The 15,532-nt window shown below is 54.1% G+C and overlaps 1 protein-coding gene across 5 annotated transcripts in view; it reads left to right on the top strand.

Annotated features, from left to right (window-relative positions):
• Positions 1–15,532, top strand: part of CARD14 (caspase recruitment domain family member 14) — a 36,544-nt gene that overhangs the window by 19,420 nt on the left and 1,592 nt on the right. For 4 of the 5 annotated variants that reach the window (XM_023651855.2, XM_023651853.2, XM_023651856.2 and 1 more), the window contains 12 exons: positions 1,221–1,337; positions 1,826–1,968; positions 2,111–2,205; positions 3,857–3,917; positions 4,136–4,328; positions 8,207–8,333; positions 8,662–8,899; positions 9,930–9,993; positions 10,758–10,872; positions 11,832–12,005; positions 14,112–14,233; positions 15,223–15,338. In XM_023651855.2, the coding sequence (XP_023507623.1) occupies positions 1,221–1,337; positions 1,826–1,968; positions 2,111–2,205; positions 3,857–3,917; positions 4,136–4,328; positions 8,207–8,333; positions 8,662–8,899; positions 9,930–9,993; positions 10,758–10,872; positions 11,832–12,005; positions 14,112–14,233; positions 15,223–15,338 (1,565 nt within the window). Of the gene's footprint in view, positions 1–1,220; positions 1,338–1,825; positions 1,969–2,110; positions 2,206–3,856; positions 3,918–4,135; positions 4,329–8,206; positions 8,334–8,661; positions 8,900–9,929; positions 9,994–10,757; positions 11,322–11,831; positions 12,006–14,111; positions 14,234–15,222; positions 15,339–15,532 lie in introns of all 5 variants that reach the window. The other variant, XR_011423120.1, reaches the window with a different exon arrangement.

Below are 15,532 nucleotides of genomic sequence, written 5' to 3'. Positions count from 1 at the left end.
AACTGTGCAGTTTCTGAGTGTGGGTGAATGGGTGAATTTTATTTTATTCTCTTTTTTTTTATTGAGTTAATGATAGGTTACAATCTTCTGTGATTTCAGTTGTACATTAATGTTTGTCATTCGTGTTGTAGGTGCACCATTTCACCCTTTGTGCCCACCCCCCACCCCACCTTTCCCCTGGTATCCACTAATCTGTTCTCTTAGTCCACATTTTTAAATTTCTCATATGAAGGGAGTCATACAGAGATTATCCTTCTCTAACTGGCTTATTTCACTTAACATAATTCCCTCAAGGTCCATCCATGTTATTGCAAATGGAATGATTTTGTTCTGTTTTGCAGCTGAGTAGTATTCCATTGTATATATGTACCACATCTTCTTTATCCATTCATCTGTTGATGGGCACTTAGGTTGCTTCCACGTCTTGGCTATTGTAAATAATGCTGCAAAAGTCCTTGGCGTGCATAGGACTTTTGGAATTGCTGACTTCAAGCTCTTTGGATAGATACCCAGTAGTGGGATGGCTGGATCGTATGGTAGTTCTATTTTTAATTTTTTGAGGAATCTCCATACTGTTTTCCATGGTGGCTGCACCAGTTTGCATTCCCACCAGCAGTGTATGAGGGTTCCTTTTTCTCCACAACCTCTCCAACATTTGTTGCTATTAGTTTTAGATATTTTTGTCATTCTAACGGGTGTAAGGTGATATCTTAGTGTAGTTTTGATTTGCGTTTCCCTGATGATCAGCGATGATGAGCATCTTTTCATGTGCCTATTGGCCATCCGTGTATCTTCTTTGGAGAAATGTCTGTTCATGTCTCCAGCCCATTTTTTGATTGGATTGTTTGATTTTTTTTTTGTTGAGTTTATTTTATTCTCTTATCTGTCTGTTTTCACCCCAATATTCTATGTGGAGCATATATATATATTATCCATATAGTACATATTATTTGAATAGCCAGTAAAAAACCACATATATTCTGTAAAAGAAATGAAGCGCCATTCACCAAGCCAGTGGCTTTCCATCTCCATGGTGGTCAGCTCCTACAGCGCTGGGGGTCCCAGTCATGGAAGAGGGGACATAAATTGTTTTGCCTGGAGGTCGATGAGAAGAAACCGCCCAGGAGGGTGGAGACGGGGTGGGCTGACTTGGTGGAAAGCCCAAGGGCATCCAAAGGAACATTCCTGAATTAACCAGCCCGTCTGGCCGTCTTTGGCAGCCCAAGCAGGAAGCGGGGGCCAGGGAGCCCTGTCCGAGGGGGAAGCAGCGGCTGGTGCGCATGTTTGCCATCTGCCCGCCAGACAACGGCGACTGCAGCTGCCTCAGCTCTGCCGAGGTACGGCCGGTGCCTCCTCTACTGCTGGGGGTGGACCGGGACAGAAGGGGGCCTGGCACACAGGAGGTGCTGAAGAAATACGTGGATGAGGGGCTGCATTCAGATCTACATGCACACTGGTACCCCAGCACCGTGCTCAGCACTTGCACGGTACAGCTGTCAGTACGTGACCCTTGCTGGCCAGTAACTTGGCCTCTTTGGGCCTCAGCTGCTTTGTGTGTAAAGTGGGACAATACTGCCCACCGTAAAGACTGATCGTGAGAACAGAGTCCCGTAAAACAGAAAGTGGCTAATAGTGTGCCCAGCACCTAGTAGGTGCTAACTTGATGTGACCTGGCTACGTGCTCCGCCTTCCCTCCCTCTCTCCTCTGCTGACCTGCCAGTTAGGGGTTATGGCTTATTATTTCCCTGACACAGTGGGGCAGCAGGGGAGGTCCGTGGGGGCTCCCGTGTGAGCCCCGTGCCGACCTCGGCCCTGTCCTCCTCAGTCCCAGCTCTGGTCTGACCTGAGCGCCACGTCCAGCCGTGAGCTGGTGGACAGCTTCCGCTCCAGCAGCCCGCTGCCTCCCAGCCAGCAGTCCCTGTACAAGCGGGCTGCAGACAACTTCCGGGAAGACCCCTGGTCTTGCAGGTAGAGAGGGACTGGTGACAGGGGCCCCCTGGCCACTCCCCGGGGACACCAGCCTAGAGCAAGGGCCGGGTGGACGCTGGGAGCTCTGCGTCGGAGACCGGGAGCAGGCGGTACAGACTAAGCTGCTTCTTATGCTTTGCAGTGACTTCCGGGAAACCCTGGAGGAAGATCAGGGCAGCCGCCTGGGAGCTAAGACAGGCGACACAGACCTGGACTATGAGATTGTAGACAGGGCAGGTGAGCACTCCACATGCCGAGCCTCTGCAGCCACCCACTTGCCCTGGGCTGGGCGGGCAGAGCCGAGAGGGGAAGCGAGGACAGGATCTTTAGGGAGGCAGGGGAGACCCCTGGCCTCTCTCCACGGGCCGGGCGGAGAGAAGCGAACTTGACCACTGTGCTGCCCTGGGCCTCTGAGAAAACCCAGGCTGCCTGTCAGTTCAAGCCAGCGCCTAGATGCATGCTGTTCACCAAGCACCCTTTCCGTTTCTCACCCAGAGGCTAAGGGAGTTGCATTCTTCTCCTGTCCAGCTCAGCACAGACGTTCCGAGAGCTCCATACACACATGTTCTCTCTCTCTGTCCCTCCTTGCTGGGACCCATGGACACTTAGGCCTCCCAGTGACATCAGAAGGCAAGAGGCTTAAGTCCTCATTGCTCCTGGCCGAGGCACCTGCTGGGAGCATCTCTTCTCCAAGTTGTTGGCACCTGCAACCTTCTCTTTCCTCTTGTGGCTGATTCCCCGAGTGTGTGCTGTAACTGGGCCTCTCTCCTTCTTGAGGCACAGGCCCCTCCTGGACAGCCTCCTCACCTTTGCCACCCTGCACATCTGCCCCCAGCCTTGGGCCTTGCACACAGTAGGTGCTTAGCACCCTGTCTGGAATTCACCCCACAGCCACCAGGGGGTGCATGTACCCCATGCTATTCTGCACCCTGGCTCATGTAGGCGGGTGGCCCAGGGCTTTCTGTGGGTCTCATGACTAGAAACTGCATCTCTTGCAAAATCATCGGCGTTTTTGTGTATAACAGTGATCATTTGAGGGGATCCACTGAGGCACAGCCCACCTGGCTGTGAGATCACGAACGGGGAGGGTTCTTGCTCTTTGTTTCTCCTCCATGGTGGTTCTGCACGATGTCCCGGGTTCATATGCTTTTAGTGGAATTGACCTCAAATACATCAGGAGTGTCTAATTAATTTCATTTGTCTTTGAATGCGAGCACAAATGGATTTTGGCCTGGGAGCTGGGCACGGGCTGCCTGGAGCAGGCAACTGTGAGCCCTCCACCGGCTCCTGGTTCTTATGGGCGGTCTGCGAGGTGAGAAGGGCAGCGCTGGACCTCCAGGGAGGCTGCCACCTGGGCGTGGGGCGCAGTCTGCCTCACAGGCTGCATGTTAAAGTGCCAGAGCTTGGAGAGACCCTGTGGACTGCAGCTCAGAGGCCCACCGTGGCCATCTGGGCAGCAGCGTGGCCTGGGGCGAGCAGGAGGCAGCAGGTGGCCAGCGGCAATGGCCACCATGCAGAAAGGCAGGCCTAGGTTACACCAGATTCGATTCCTCAAGTGACACCAGAAGTCCAGATTCTAGATTCCCTGTGTTGTAAAATGTTGGCAACTCACTGAAATATCACAAAAGGACACAATGTGGGTCAGACCCTGGCAGCTGCAGCTCTCCACCAGCTCTCCGACGAGGCGGAGGATGAGTCGAGGCTCTGAGCAGTGAGGAAGGGAAGAGGAAGAGGAAGCTCAGCCCCAGCGAAGAGGGCGGACAGGGCAGCAGGGCCTGAGGCTGGGGGAGGGGCGCTAAGGTTGTTGGGTGAGCAGGAGCTCTGTTGGGAGTGTGGTGACCTCGTGGGCCAGCCCGGCTCTGTGTCTCAGCCCTCCGATTCCTCCTAGACCTTCCTGAGTCGGAGAGCAGCCTGCAGCCATTCTCTGGGGGCCTCTACGTCTCGGCCAGGTGAGTGACAGGTGGGGATCAGGGCCAACAGGTGGCAACGCAGAGCGAGGACTGCGTCCTCTCACTGTTGGGAGGTGGCAGCCTTTCCAGGGATGGGGTCATGGCAGGGGATGGAGAATTCCAGAATGCTGGGGCTGGAGGGTAGCCAATGGGGAGATGGCCTGGCCTGACCTCCTCCTCTGGGCCGCACATGAGCTCCCTCGCCTCCCTCCCTGCAGCAACGTCCCAGTGCGGCGGAGGCCAGCCCGCAAGATCCTGAGCCAGGTCACGGTGCTGGCCTTCCAGGGGGACACGTTGCTGGAGCAGATCAGCATCATCGGTGGGAACTTCACGGGCATCTTCATTCACGGGGTCACCCCGGGTTCAGCGGCAGACGAGATGGCCTTGCGCCCAGGCACCCAGATTGTGATGGTGAGTGTGGCGCTGGCCCCTGGTGTCCCCCAGGATCCCCTTGGGTGTGGGGTCGGTGGCGGGGCAGGTAATCTCAGCAGCCTCAGACCGACTTGACAACGACGTGTTCTTGGAGTAGCCCACGCTCCTTCTTGGGCTGACGTGAAGCAAAGCGTCACACTCATTTAGAAGAGAGGGTCGCACTGACCCTCACTGAGACCCCGCACCCTGCTCCTATCCTGCCATTCTAGAACTCTGCAAGGTGAGCCGGTGAGCTGACTTGCGGCTAGATGACACAGCGTTTGTGAAGCCTTCTGGGACGCAGCAGTTTTGACCCAGGAATCTTTTTTGAGCTTATGATAGTTTACAACCTTGCGAAGTTTCAGTCGTACATTATTATTTGTCAGTCATATTATAGGCGCACCACTTCACGCTTTGCGCCCACCCTCCCGTCCCCCTTCCCCCTGGTAACCACTAATCTGTTCTCTTTGTCCATGTGTTTGTTTATCTACCACATATGTGTGGAGTCATACAGAGTTTGTCTTTCTCTATCTGGCTTAGTTTGCTTAACATAAAACCCTAAGGTCCATCCATGTTGTTGAGAATGGGACAATTGTTTATGGCTGAGTAGTATTCCATTGTGTATATATACACCATATCTTCTTTATCCAATCATCAGTCGTTGGGCACTTAGGTTCCTTCCACGTCTTAGCTATTGTGAATAATGCTGCAATGAACACAGGGGTGCCTGGGTCTCTTTGAATTGCTGATTTCAAGTTCTTTGGATAGATACCCAGTAGTGGGATGGCTGGGTCATATGGTATTTCTATTTTTAGTTTTTTGAGAAATCTCCATACTGTTTTCCACAGTGGCTGCACCAGTTTGCATTCCCACCAGCAGTGTATGAGGGTGCCCTTTTCTCCACATCCTCACCAACATTTGTTATTTTTTGTCTTGGTTATTTTAGCCATTCTAACGGGTGTAAGGTGATATCTTAGTGTGGTTTTGATTTGCATTTCCCTGATGATCAGTAATGGTGAGCATTTTTTCATGTGCCTATTGATCATCCATATATCCTCTTTGGAGAAATGTCTGTTCATGTCCCCTGCCCATTTTTTGATCGGGTTGTTTGATTTTTTGTTGTTGAGTTGTGAGAGTTCTTTATACACTATGGAGATTAACCCTTTGTCAGATATGTGATTTGAAAATATTTTTTCCCAATTGGTGGGTTGTGTTTTTGTTTCAATCCTGTTTTCCCTTGCCATGTAGAAGCTCTTTAGTCTGATGAAGTCCCATTTGTTTATTCTTTCTATTGTTTCCCTTGTCTGAGAAGACATGGTGTCTGAAAAGATCCTTTTAAGACTGATGCCAAAGAGTGTACTGGCTATATTTTCTGCTAGAAGCCTTATGGTTTCAGATATTACCTTTAAGTCTTTGATCAATTTTGAGTTTATTTTTGTGAATGGCGTAAAAGAATGGTTGATTTTCATTCTTTTCCATGTGGCTGTCCAGTTTTCCCAGCACTGTTTGTTGAAGAGACTTTCTTTTCTCCATTGTAGGCCCTCAGCACCTTTGTCGAAGATTAGCTGTCTATAGATGTGTGGTTTTATTTCTGGGCTTTCAATTCTGTTCCATTGATCTGTGTGTCTGTTTTTGTACCAGTACCATGCTGTTTTGATTACTGTAGCTTTGTAGTATGTTTTGAAGTCATGGATTGTGATGCCTCCAGCGTTGTTCTTTTTAAAATCTCAGGATTGCTTTAGCAATTCGGGGTCTTTTGTTTCCCCATATGGTTTTAGGATTCTTTGTTCTGTTTCTGTGAAGAATGTCATTGGGATTCTGATTGGGATTGCATTGAATCTGTAGATTGCTTTAGGTAGTATGGACATTTTAACTGCTGTTTATTCTTCCAGTCCATGTGTGTGGAATGTCCTTCCATCTTTTTATGTCGTCAGCAATTTCTTTCAGGAAAGTCTCGTAGTTTTCATTGTATAGATCTTTCACTTCCTTGGTTAAATTTATTCCAAGATATTTAATTCTTTTTGTTACTATTGTGAATGGGATTGTGTTCTTGAGTTCTCTTTCTGTTAGTTCATTATCAGAGTATAGAAATGCTACTGATTTATGTAAGTTGATTTTGTACCCTGCAACTTTGCTATAATTGTTGATTATTTCTAGTAGCTTTCTGATGGATTTTTTAGGGTTTTCTATCTATAAGATCATGTTGTCCGCAAATAGCGAGACTTTCATTTCTTCATTGCCTATTTGGATTCCTTTTATTTCTTTTTCCTGCCTAATTGCTCTGGCCAAAACCTCCCGTACTATGTTGAATAAGAGTGGTGAGAGTGGACACGCTTGTCTTGTTCCTGTTCTCAGAGGGATGGCTTTCAGTTTTTCCCCATTGAGTATGATGTTGTCTGTGGTTTGTCATATATGGCCTTTATTATGTCGAGGCACTTTCCTTCTATACCCATTTTATTGAGAGTTTTTATCATACATGGATGTTGGATCTTGTCGAATGCTTTCTCCGCATCTACTGAGATGATCATGTGGTTTTTGTTCCTCATTTTATTGATGTGGTGTATCATGTTGATTGACTTGCGGATGTTGAACCATCCCTGTGTCCGACCCAGGGATCCTTTGATAAGGCCACAGGGCTGTTGTACTGTGGGGCTCTTTTTTTTCTGTGATGATCTTATTGTCACTCTGTGTATGTGCATTAAAATATGCATAACATGAAATACACCATTTTAATCACTTTGGCCATATTTCAAAACTTTTTCATCATAAAATGTTCATTAAACTGCAGAAAACAAAATGTACAACTTAACCAATTATCATTACGTGAATACATGGGCAAGGATGTGTTTTTGATATGGCCTAAAAGTGGAATTGTTAAACTTCAAGCTTTTAAAAAATAGCAGGAAATTCACAAAATAGGCGTCACCCCATTCCTGAGGTTTGCCCCGTTCCCCCAGGAGGAGTCTGGGGATAAGGTGGAATTAGGGTGTGACGGTGAGCTCTGAGCAGAGGAAGGAGGGGCTGTGCCCCACGGGCAGGAGCCCCGAGAACCCCACTGGCCTCTCCCCGGGGACGGGCCGTGCTCGAGCTAAGCCTCATTCTCGTATCTTGAATGACCATGCCTCAAGCTCCTGATGTAAGTGTTGCCCTGTGTTCTCCACTCCTCACGAGACAAAAGCCTGTCATTACATTTCTGACGGTCCTCTTGAGATTCTCAACCATCAGCGTACATCGTGGTTAAAGCAACCGAGCTCCTTTATGATGTTGGGGAGACAGTCCTGATCTCCGAATGGGGCCAATTCAGTTCTAACTGTGTTAAAAACATACCTTATTCTTTTCCTCCTTATAAAAATGTGTACTCTCCTAAACTAAAAGCAGCCCAGGGGATGAACGGCATGGACAGTGAGAGCCCTGTGGTGTGGGCCTTCACTGCTGGGGAAGGGGTGGCGGGGGGTTGCCATGGCTTCCAGTGGGTGGAGGCTGGGGATGCCGCCAACCATCCTGCAGTGCCCAGGATGCCCCCACAGCACAGAATGATCCGGCCCCAAATGTCAATAGTCCCAAGCTGAGAAAGCCGGATCCAGAATGCTCTAGAATGGAGGTCCATTTTGGAGAGCAGAAGCTCCGCTCTCAGCGGAGATCTTGGTGCGTAGCCTGTTGGGGAAGGGCTGGTAGTTGGCTCTCGGGGCAGGAATGTGTGTAGCTTGGAGGACCTGCATCAAGATGTCCAATACAAGGCCCATGACGAAGGCTCCGATGGGTTCGTGTGAGTGGCTGGGAAGGGCGAGTGGGTCCTCCTGTAGGGGTACACGTCTGTACTCAGACTATGGCGGCAGCATCCTGGTCAAATGAGGCAGACCCTTTCGATTTGCCCTCAGGTGGATTATGAAGCAACGGAGCCCTCCTTCAAGGCCGTCCTGGAGGGCACGACCCTGGAGCAGGCGGTTGGACTTCTCCGGAGGGTGAATGGCTTCTGCTGCCTGTCTGTGAAGGTCAACACCGAGGGTACACACTGGCCCCGGCCTCTCCTCCCATGAGGCCACCTCTCGAGACTTGCTCACCACCCAGTCCCATCTCTCCCTGAACCCTTGGCTGTGCCAAAGTCAGCCCTCACAGCCCAGCCCAGCCCAGAGCCAGGCTGCGCCCCGAGTGTGTGGAGGCCCCCGAGGCAGCTGGGGACCTCTCACCCACTGACTCCGGCACCAGGATGGCTCCTCAGACTTTGTTGGGGGGGAGGGGGTTCCTTCTTTCTTTCCTACTTTCATATTCTAGAACCTTCCTTGTGTGGGATCACAGCCCTGGGTTTATCTGTCTTCATGTCCTCCTTGATCAGGTTATAAGAAATTGGTCCAAGACCTAGAGGCCAAAGTGGCTACCTCAGGAGACTCCTTCTACATCCGAGTCAACCTGGCCATGGAGGGGCGGGCGGAGGGGGAGCTGCAGGTGCGTTGCAATGACATCCTGCACGTCACTGACACCTGGTTCCAGGGCCGCAGCTGCTGGCACGCCCACCGCGTTGGCCCATACAACACACAGGGCACCGAGCACGGCACCATCCCCAACTATTCACGGTGAGCTGCTGCCTTGGACCCCGACACTGCCCCAAAGAGGGCCAGGGAGCTGCCCGGGGGGACATCACCTGCTTTGCTTAGGGTGGGGCACCCCCTCCTGCCGGGAGCAAGAATGGTCTTCCAGAAGCTTCTCTCCGCTGCCTAGGATTAGAGGGTGGGAGTGATGAGATGCCCCAAAGAGGGGGAATCCCCAACATGCTACCCACCACGTTCACTGCTTGGATGGAGTTTTTTTTGTGAAAAGGGATGGACTTCAGTCCGGGAGCATTCAGGAGCATTTGGGACCAGAGTTTCCCAACCTCAGCACTGCTGACCTTTGGGCTGGCTCACTCTTTGTCACGGGGGCCTTGCTGGGCACTGTAGAATGTGGAGCCCCCGCCCACTAGATGCCAGGAGTCTCCCTGCCCCCTAGTTGTGACAACCAAAAATGTCTCCAGATACTGCCAGTGTCCCCTGGGGATAGGGTGACCAGTCATCCTGGTTTGTCCAGGACTGTCTTGGTTATAGCACAGAAAGTCTTGAGTCCTGGGAAACCCTCAGTCCTGGGACAACTGGAACAGTGGTGACTCTCCCTGGACACTCTCCCTGCTGAGAACCATGTTCTAGACCAACCACAGTGCACACAGCAGGCGGCCTCGTCCACAGCTCTCAAGCCTCATTGCAAATCTGAGTTGCCTGAGGTCAGACTCAGCCGGTGCAGGGAGAGGCCTGAGATGTTGCATTCCCAGCATGCTCTTTCAGTGGTGCCAGGCTGAAGACCACAGGCCGCACTGGGAGGAGCAAGGTTCTGGAGTGGTGGCCTCAACCCAGGCTCACACTGAGTCACCTGGGTCCCATGGCAGAACAATTCAGTTGGCATCTGCAGGGTGGGCTGAGGCTTCACAGTTAAAAGCCCCAGGGGACTGCAGGGGCCGCCTGGGTGGACAACTGCGGCCTGGGGCAGCAGGGGTGTTCTGGAACGCTGGGCAGGGGCCCACTTCTCCCTCCAGCTCTCCTTGCAGCTGGGTGGGGGCTGTCCTCCTCTGTGCAGGGCTCAGCAGCTGCTCATCGCCCTCCTCCAGGACATGGCTCAGCAGAGCACTGTCCCCCGCAAGGTAAGATGGCGGGCTGGCCCGGGCAGCCCCAATCCTGGAGGCAGGGTCCCCTTGGGTGGGCTCCACCTCTCTCCCCTGGCCTTCCTCTTCCCCAACTCACAACATCTGCGAGGAGAGCCTAATGAAGCTCTTGTCCACCCTGGGGGTCCTGGCCCCACCTGGGGTGGGCTGGAAGCGGGACGGGGACTAGCTCGGGGGTCTGTGTTGAGGGTGGAGGCTGCTGATGTGAGGGGGTGACGTGAAGGCTCTCTCCCCCGTGGGCCGTCCAAACCTTCACCTGGGTCTGCACACCGCACCAGCCTGCAAGCTCTTCTAGGTGCAGACACGTCACGTATGCTCTCTCCGTCAGGCTCCCAGTTCAACCCTTTTGCCTGTTCGTCTGCCCCCCATCCTTCTTCCCTCTGAGGCCGGGCACCTTTGTGCTCCCTGCCACAGAACACTCCGCCGTCCCTGAGCAAGGTGCTGGGGCGCCCCCCGGGTCTTGGCAGAGCTAGGCTCAGGGCCCCTACTCTTCTTTCCTGCCATATGTAGCCCGCCCTCACTGTGGACGCCTGGCTGGTAGGGCGCCCTGCTCAGGGGCTCTGTCTGCCTCAGGACCCTCTCCTGCCTCCCTTCGCCGCCCACCCCCTGGCACTGGGCCTCCTGGCTGTTCAGTGGGCACAGCCTGAAGGTCCAGGGGCCAGCCTGGAATTGCTGGTGGGGTAGGTGCCTGCCCCCAGGCCCGTGTGACGATGACTCCTCCTCATTCTTTCTCCTCCCTCTAGCCGTCTTCCGGGGGACCCCAGAAGTTGGTCCGCATCGTCAGTGTGGACAGAACCAAGGCCAGCCCTCTGTGCTCGTCGTTCGACTGGGCCCAGCCAGACCCCAGCAGGGCGGAAGGTGAGGCGGGTGCAGCTGGTGGAGGGGCCGCTGGCTCCACACGGGCGAGGATCCTTGGGAGCTGCTGCTGGTTGGTCCGCTCGGTCAGGGTGATGCCACCACTCCTTTAGGCCAGAATCCGTGTCTTAAGAATCATAACTGAGGCCTACGCGCCTTTCTGGAGAGCAATGGAGCTGCGCATCTTTAATGTCCTTTAAACCGATGGTCCTGCTTCTGTGATCTGCCCCTAAAAGTGGTCCAAAGCCACTGGCACGATTAGATTGACAGCAGTCCTTTCAGAAGAGAAAACACTTGAAACTGTGCAGACGCCCCACGTCATACAAACTAGCTGGCCCCTCAGGCAGCTACTGGTGAGGGTACGAGGTCGTGAGAGACAGAGCAGCACGGCGCAGGCCCCTGAACAGGGAAAACCGCGCAATGAAGGCGAGCAGAAGTGAATTGAGAGTAAGGTAAATTGTTCTGGGTTTATTCTCTTCTTCTTCTTAAAAGGTTTTTTAAGTGCATAATATAAGATGGCTGTTGAGAAGAGAAGCTCGACCTGAAGGATGAGGGAGGAGCATGAGGGACCCGGGCAGGAGGGAGGGACTGGGGGCCGTGTGCCCTGAGAGGCTGGGGCTGAGGGAGAAGAGACGAGCCTTGCAGATGATTGGCAAGGAAGAAAACCGTTTTTCTCCATCCTTCCCGTGGGCCAAACGAGGAAGATGGGGCTAAACGGCATCCTGCGAACTGAGCCTGCAGCGCGGCAGAGCCGTCCCATTGTGGGGCACACAGGCAGCGCCCCCCGGGGGTTGTGGGACGCGTGGTCCCCGCTGTTGGAGCCGAGCGTGTGCTCGTATACTGTAGGTGCCGGGGTGGCGCGGAGTCTCCTGGGGGACACCTGGGGAACAGCCCAGGACTGCTGACGGGCGGGGGCCGCTGCCGCCTGGAGCCTGATCTGCTCAGGCCCCTCTCCCCCACAGACCCCTCCAGCGTGCGCTTCTGGGCAGAGAGCTGCTTCACCCTGGTGCCCTACAGCCTGGTGCACCCCCATAGGCCTGGCCGGCCGCGGCCCGTGCTCTTCGTGCCCAGGGTGGTCGGGAGGATCCTGAGTGAGAAGCTGTGCCTCCTCCAAGGGTTTAGGAAATGCCTGGCAGGTAGGCTCTCACCTGGGGCCCCACCTGTCTGTTGGTGGGGGCGGAGGCGGCCTTGGCAGAACGCCTTATCTGATTGCGGGAGAGGGGCGTGAAGGTGTGAGTGTCCTGGGGCTGCTGTGATGAATTACTGCCAAGCGGGCAGCAGGAAACCACAGTTCTGGAGGCCAGTCCGACGCAGGGTGTCTCCGTGGGCTGCACTCACCGCAGAGGCTCTGGGGCAGAATCCGTCCCGCCTCCTCTGGCTGTTGGCTGCTCCGGCAATCCTGGGCGTTCCTGGGCTGTGGTTGCTTCGGTCCTGTCTCTGCCCGCTCGTCACAAGCCCTTCTCCTTCTGTGTGTCTCTGTCTTCACATGACCTTCCGATAGGAAACCAGTCATTGGATTAGGGCCACCCTACTCCACTGTGACCTCATCCTAAACTCCCACATCTACAGGGACCCCATTTCCAAATGAGGTCACATTCTGAGGTTCCAGGTGGACATGAATTTGGGGAGGACACTATTGAACCCAGTGCAGTTACTGCTGGCAAACAGGCTTGTCCTTAACCAGGGTAATGCAACCAAAGGGTTCCATCTACCTGCCAAAAGCCACCAGCAGAGTCACAGAGACACGCAGCCGGCAGGAATCCTGGGCCGCAGTGGACAGAGCCAGCGTGTGTTTGTGCAGCAGCAAAGGTGGTTCCACTGGCTGGAGGGCAGGAGAGAGGCCCGTGTTGGTGCTGCCATTCATCCGCGTCACCAGTGGATGGCTGCTGTGGAGATGTTAGGTTAAGACTCAAGGATGAATAGGGCCTTGTCCTACCCTCCTGGAACTCACAGAGGGGACAGGGGGAGCAAGTCCAGTCCACAAGCCTCCTCTAGTGAGCACCTGCTGTGTGCCAGGCTCCATACAGGAGCTGGAGGTACAGGGTCCAAGAGGCCCTCAGGGGCCCTTTAGAGACAGACACCTGCAGATGTGGCCCCCTGACGGGTGCACACTCCAGCAGTGGCCCAGAGATGGAGCGTCGGAGCCGCGAGCTGCGATCATCTGATGGGCAGGCAGGCTGAGGGAGCAGCATGTGCAAAGGCACAGAGAGCACGGTGGGCCTGGACCACGGCTGGGGCGAGGCTGGTGAGCAGGGACAAGGGGTTTATGTAACAGGTGGGGGAGTCAGTGAAGGTTCTGAAGCAAGAAGACTTGATCAGGCCTGATCTCTGAATGCCTGTTTTGAAAGCAGAATGGAAGATGGACTGGAGAAGGGTGTGGCTGGGGGCTGGGAGACGAGCTAAAGATTGGGGACCCTCAGGCCAGGGGTGGTGCAGGCAATACACCCATGGGGAGGAGAGGGCAGACCCAGGAGCTGCCTGCGAGCTGGAAGCCCGCGATGCGGGTGAGGGATGGAGGAAGCCAGGAGGACGGCACCACGGTTCTGACTTGGGACACTCAGTGGTGGGAACCAAGAAAAGCTATTCCAGAAGAAAGGCAAAAGAGGGCGGTGTGTTTTAACAGGCTTCTTGAGGGCGCAGGTTCTCTATCCTGGCACTCTGACGTTTAGGGCTGGACCAGTCTCTGTTGTGGGGGGCTGTCCTGTGCATTGCAGGATGTTGAGCAACATCCCTGGCCTCAACCCACTAGATGCCAGTAGCACACCCCCTCCCCCGAGGTGTGACATCCAAAAATGTCTCCAGACATTGCCACGTGTCCCTTGGGGGCAAAATTGACCTGGTTGAGAACCACTGATTTAAGAAATCTAAGGGGTTTCTAGATGGAAGAAGTTGGATGTGTAAGTTTGGAGCTTGCAGAAGCAATGGGAGATGGGTTTGTTTATATCTGTCTGTCCATCCGTCCGTCCTTCCTTCCTTTCTCCCTCTGTCGCTCTCCCTCCTCCTTCCTTCCATCCCCCACATCCGCCACTGCTGGAGCATCTACTGTGTCTGATGATTTAGGCTGAATGTGCAGGGCGCAGACCCCTCTGACTGTGAAGAGCAGGGTCCGGGGTGTGAAGAGGACACTCTAGGAAGGGCTTCTCCCAGAGCTGGCGGGGTCCCCGGGGGCAGGGTGTTCAGCATGGGGCTCCCTCAGGACCCCACACAGCCGGTGTGTGACCCCCGTCCACTGTCACCTTCAGAGTACTTGAGCCAGGAGGAGTATGATGCCTCCAGCCAGAGAGGGGACATCATCCAGGAGAAGGAGGCATCCGGTGGCCGCTGCTGGGTGACCCGCCGAGTGGTCGAGTCCCTCATGGAAAAGGTAAGGGGCAGATCTGGGGTTGCTCTGGGATTTGGGAACTCCAGCTCCAGAGGCGGTGGGATAAGGCAGGGAGGACTGCCCATGAGATCTGAGGGACACTTGTCACCAAGCTCCGGGGCCCCCTGGACACCCCAGGTCTGTGCTCAGCCTGTCTCTGGCTTGGGGTTCAGCAGGAGTAACACGGAAACCCCAAACCCCGTTTCTGCCACGTGGGAGCCACGTGACCTTGGGTGAGTCTTTCAACTTCCTTGAGCCTGTTCCCTCAACGCGGGAGACGTTTCATAAATACTTGTTAACTGAATAAATAAATGGAGATCACACTCCATGTTCTAAGGCTCAAACAAATCTATGAAAAGATGCTCGCTGTGAACTGTCAAGCTTCGTACTGATACAAGGCGGCCAGGCTCAGCTGTGAGCTGGAGCAGGATACCCCCAACCCCAACCCCCATCCCCAGGGAGGTTGGTGGAGCCGTCCGACTCCTAGTGTTTGAGTTCCATGCCAAGTCTCCCTCACTCCCAAAAACCTGTAGTTTCTAGATTTCCCAGGTGAAAACTCAAATGAACGGAAACTTAGAATTGCACAGGGGCCCGCCCCATGGCCGAGTGGTTGAGTTCGCTCGCTCCACTTTGGCAGCCCAGGGTTTCACCGGTTTGGATCCTGGCTGTGGACATGGTACCACTCATCAGGCCATGCTGAGGTGGCATCCCACATGCCACAACTAGAAGGACCTACAACTGAAAATACACAACTATGTACCAGAGCGCTTTGGGGAGAAAAAGGAAAAATAAAAATCTTAAAAAAAAAAAAAAATTGCACAGCATGCACCCTTGTATACACAGGAGCATTCCCAAATCCTCTTCCCCATCTCCTTTACAAACTACAGTCCTACCTGGCCCCCTTCTCAGCATCGCCCCGGGGCAGGCCAGGGCCCCCTTCACTCCCCCCAGGCCCAAGATCTCGCCTCACTTCTCCCTCCCCCTCCCCCCAGAACACCCACGCCCTCCTGGACGTCCGGCTGGACAGTGTCCATGCCCTACACAGGATGGACATCTTCCCCATCATCCTCCACGTCTCCGTCAACGAGAAGGTGGCAAAGAAACTCAAGTAGGTGTGCACTGGGGGCTGGTGGTGGGGTTTGAACCGGCCCCGGAGCTCCCCACAGAGCCCACAGCATGCGCCTCTGGAGCGCACAATGAGGTTTCCAGGAATGCACCTGTGCTAGCCCCCAGAAGGGTCACAGGGCAGCTCACCCACAACTTCAGGGACAAAGGTCCCGCCGCTCTCCCCTGGGGAGCAGC

This window comes from Equus caballus, chromosome 11, assembly GCF_041296265.1.
Source record: "Equus caballus isolate H_3958 breed thoroughbred chromosome 11, TB-T2T, whole genome shotgun sequence".
Classification (NCBI taxonomy): domain Eukaryota; kingdom Metazoa; phylum Chordata; class Mammalia; order Perissodactyla; family Equidae; genus Equus; species Equus caballus.
Note: the sequence above shows the minus strand (reverse complement) of the source record. Positions and strands in the feature narration are given on the sequence as shown.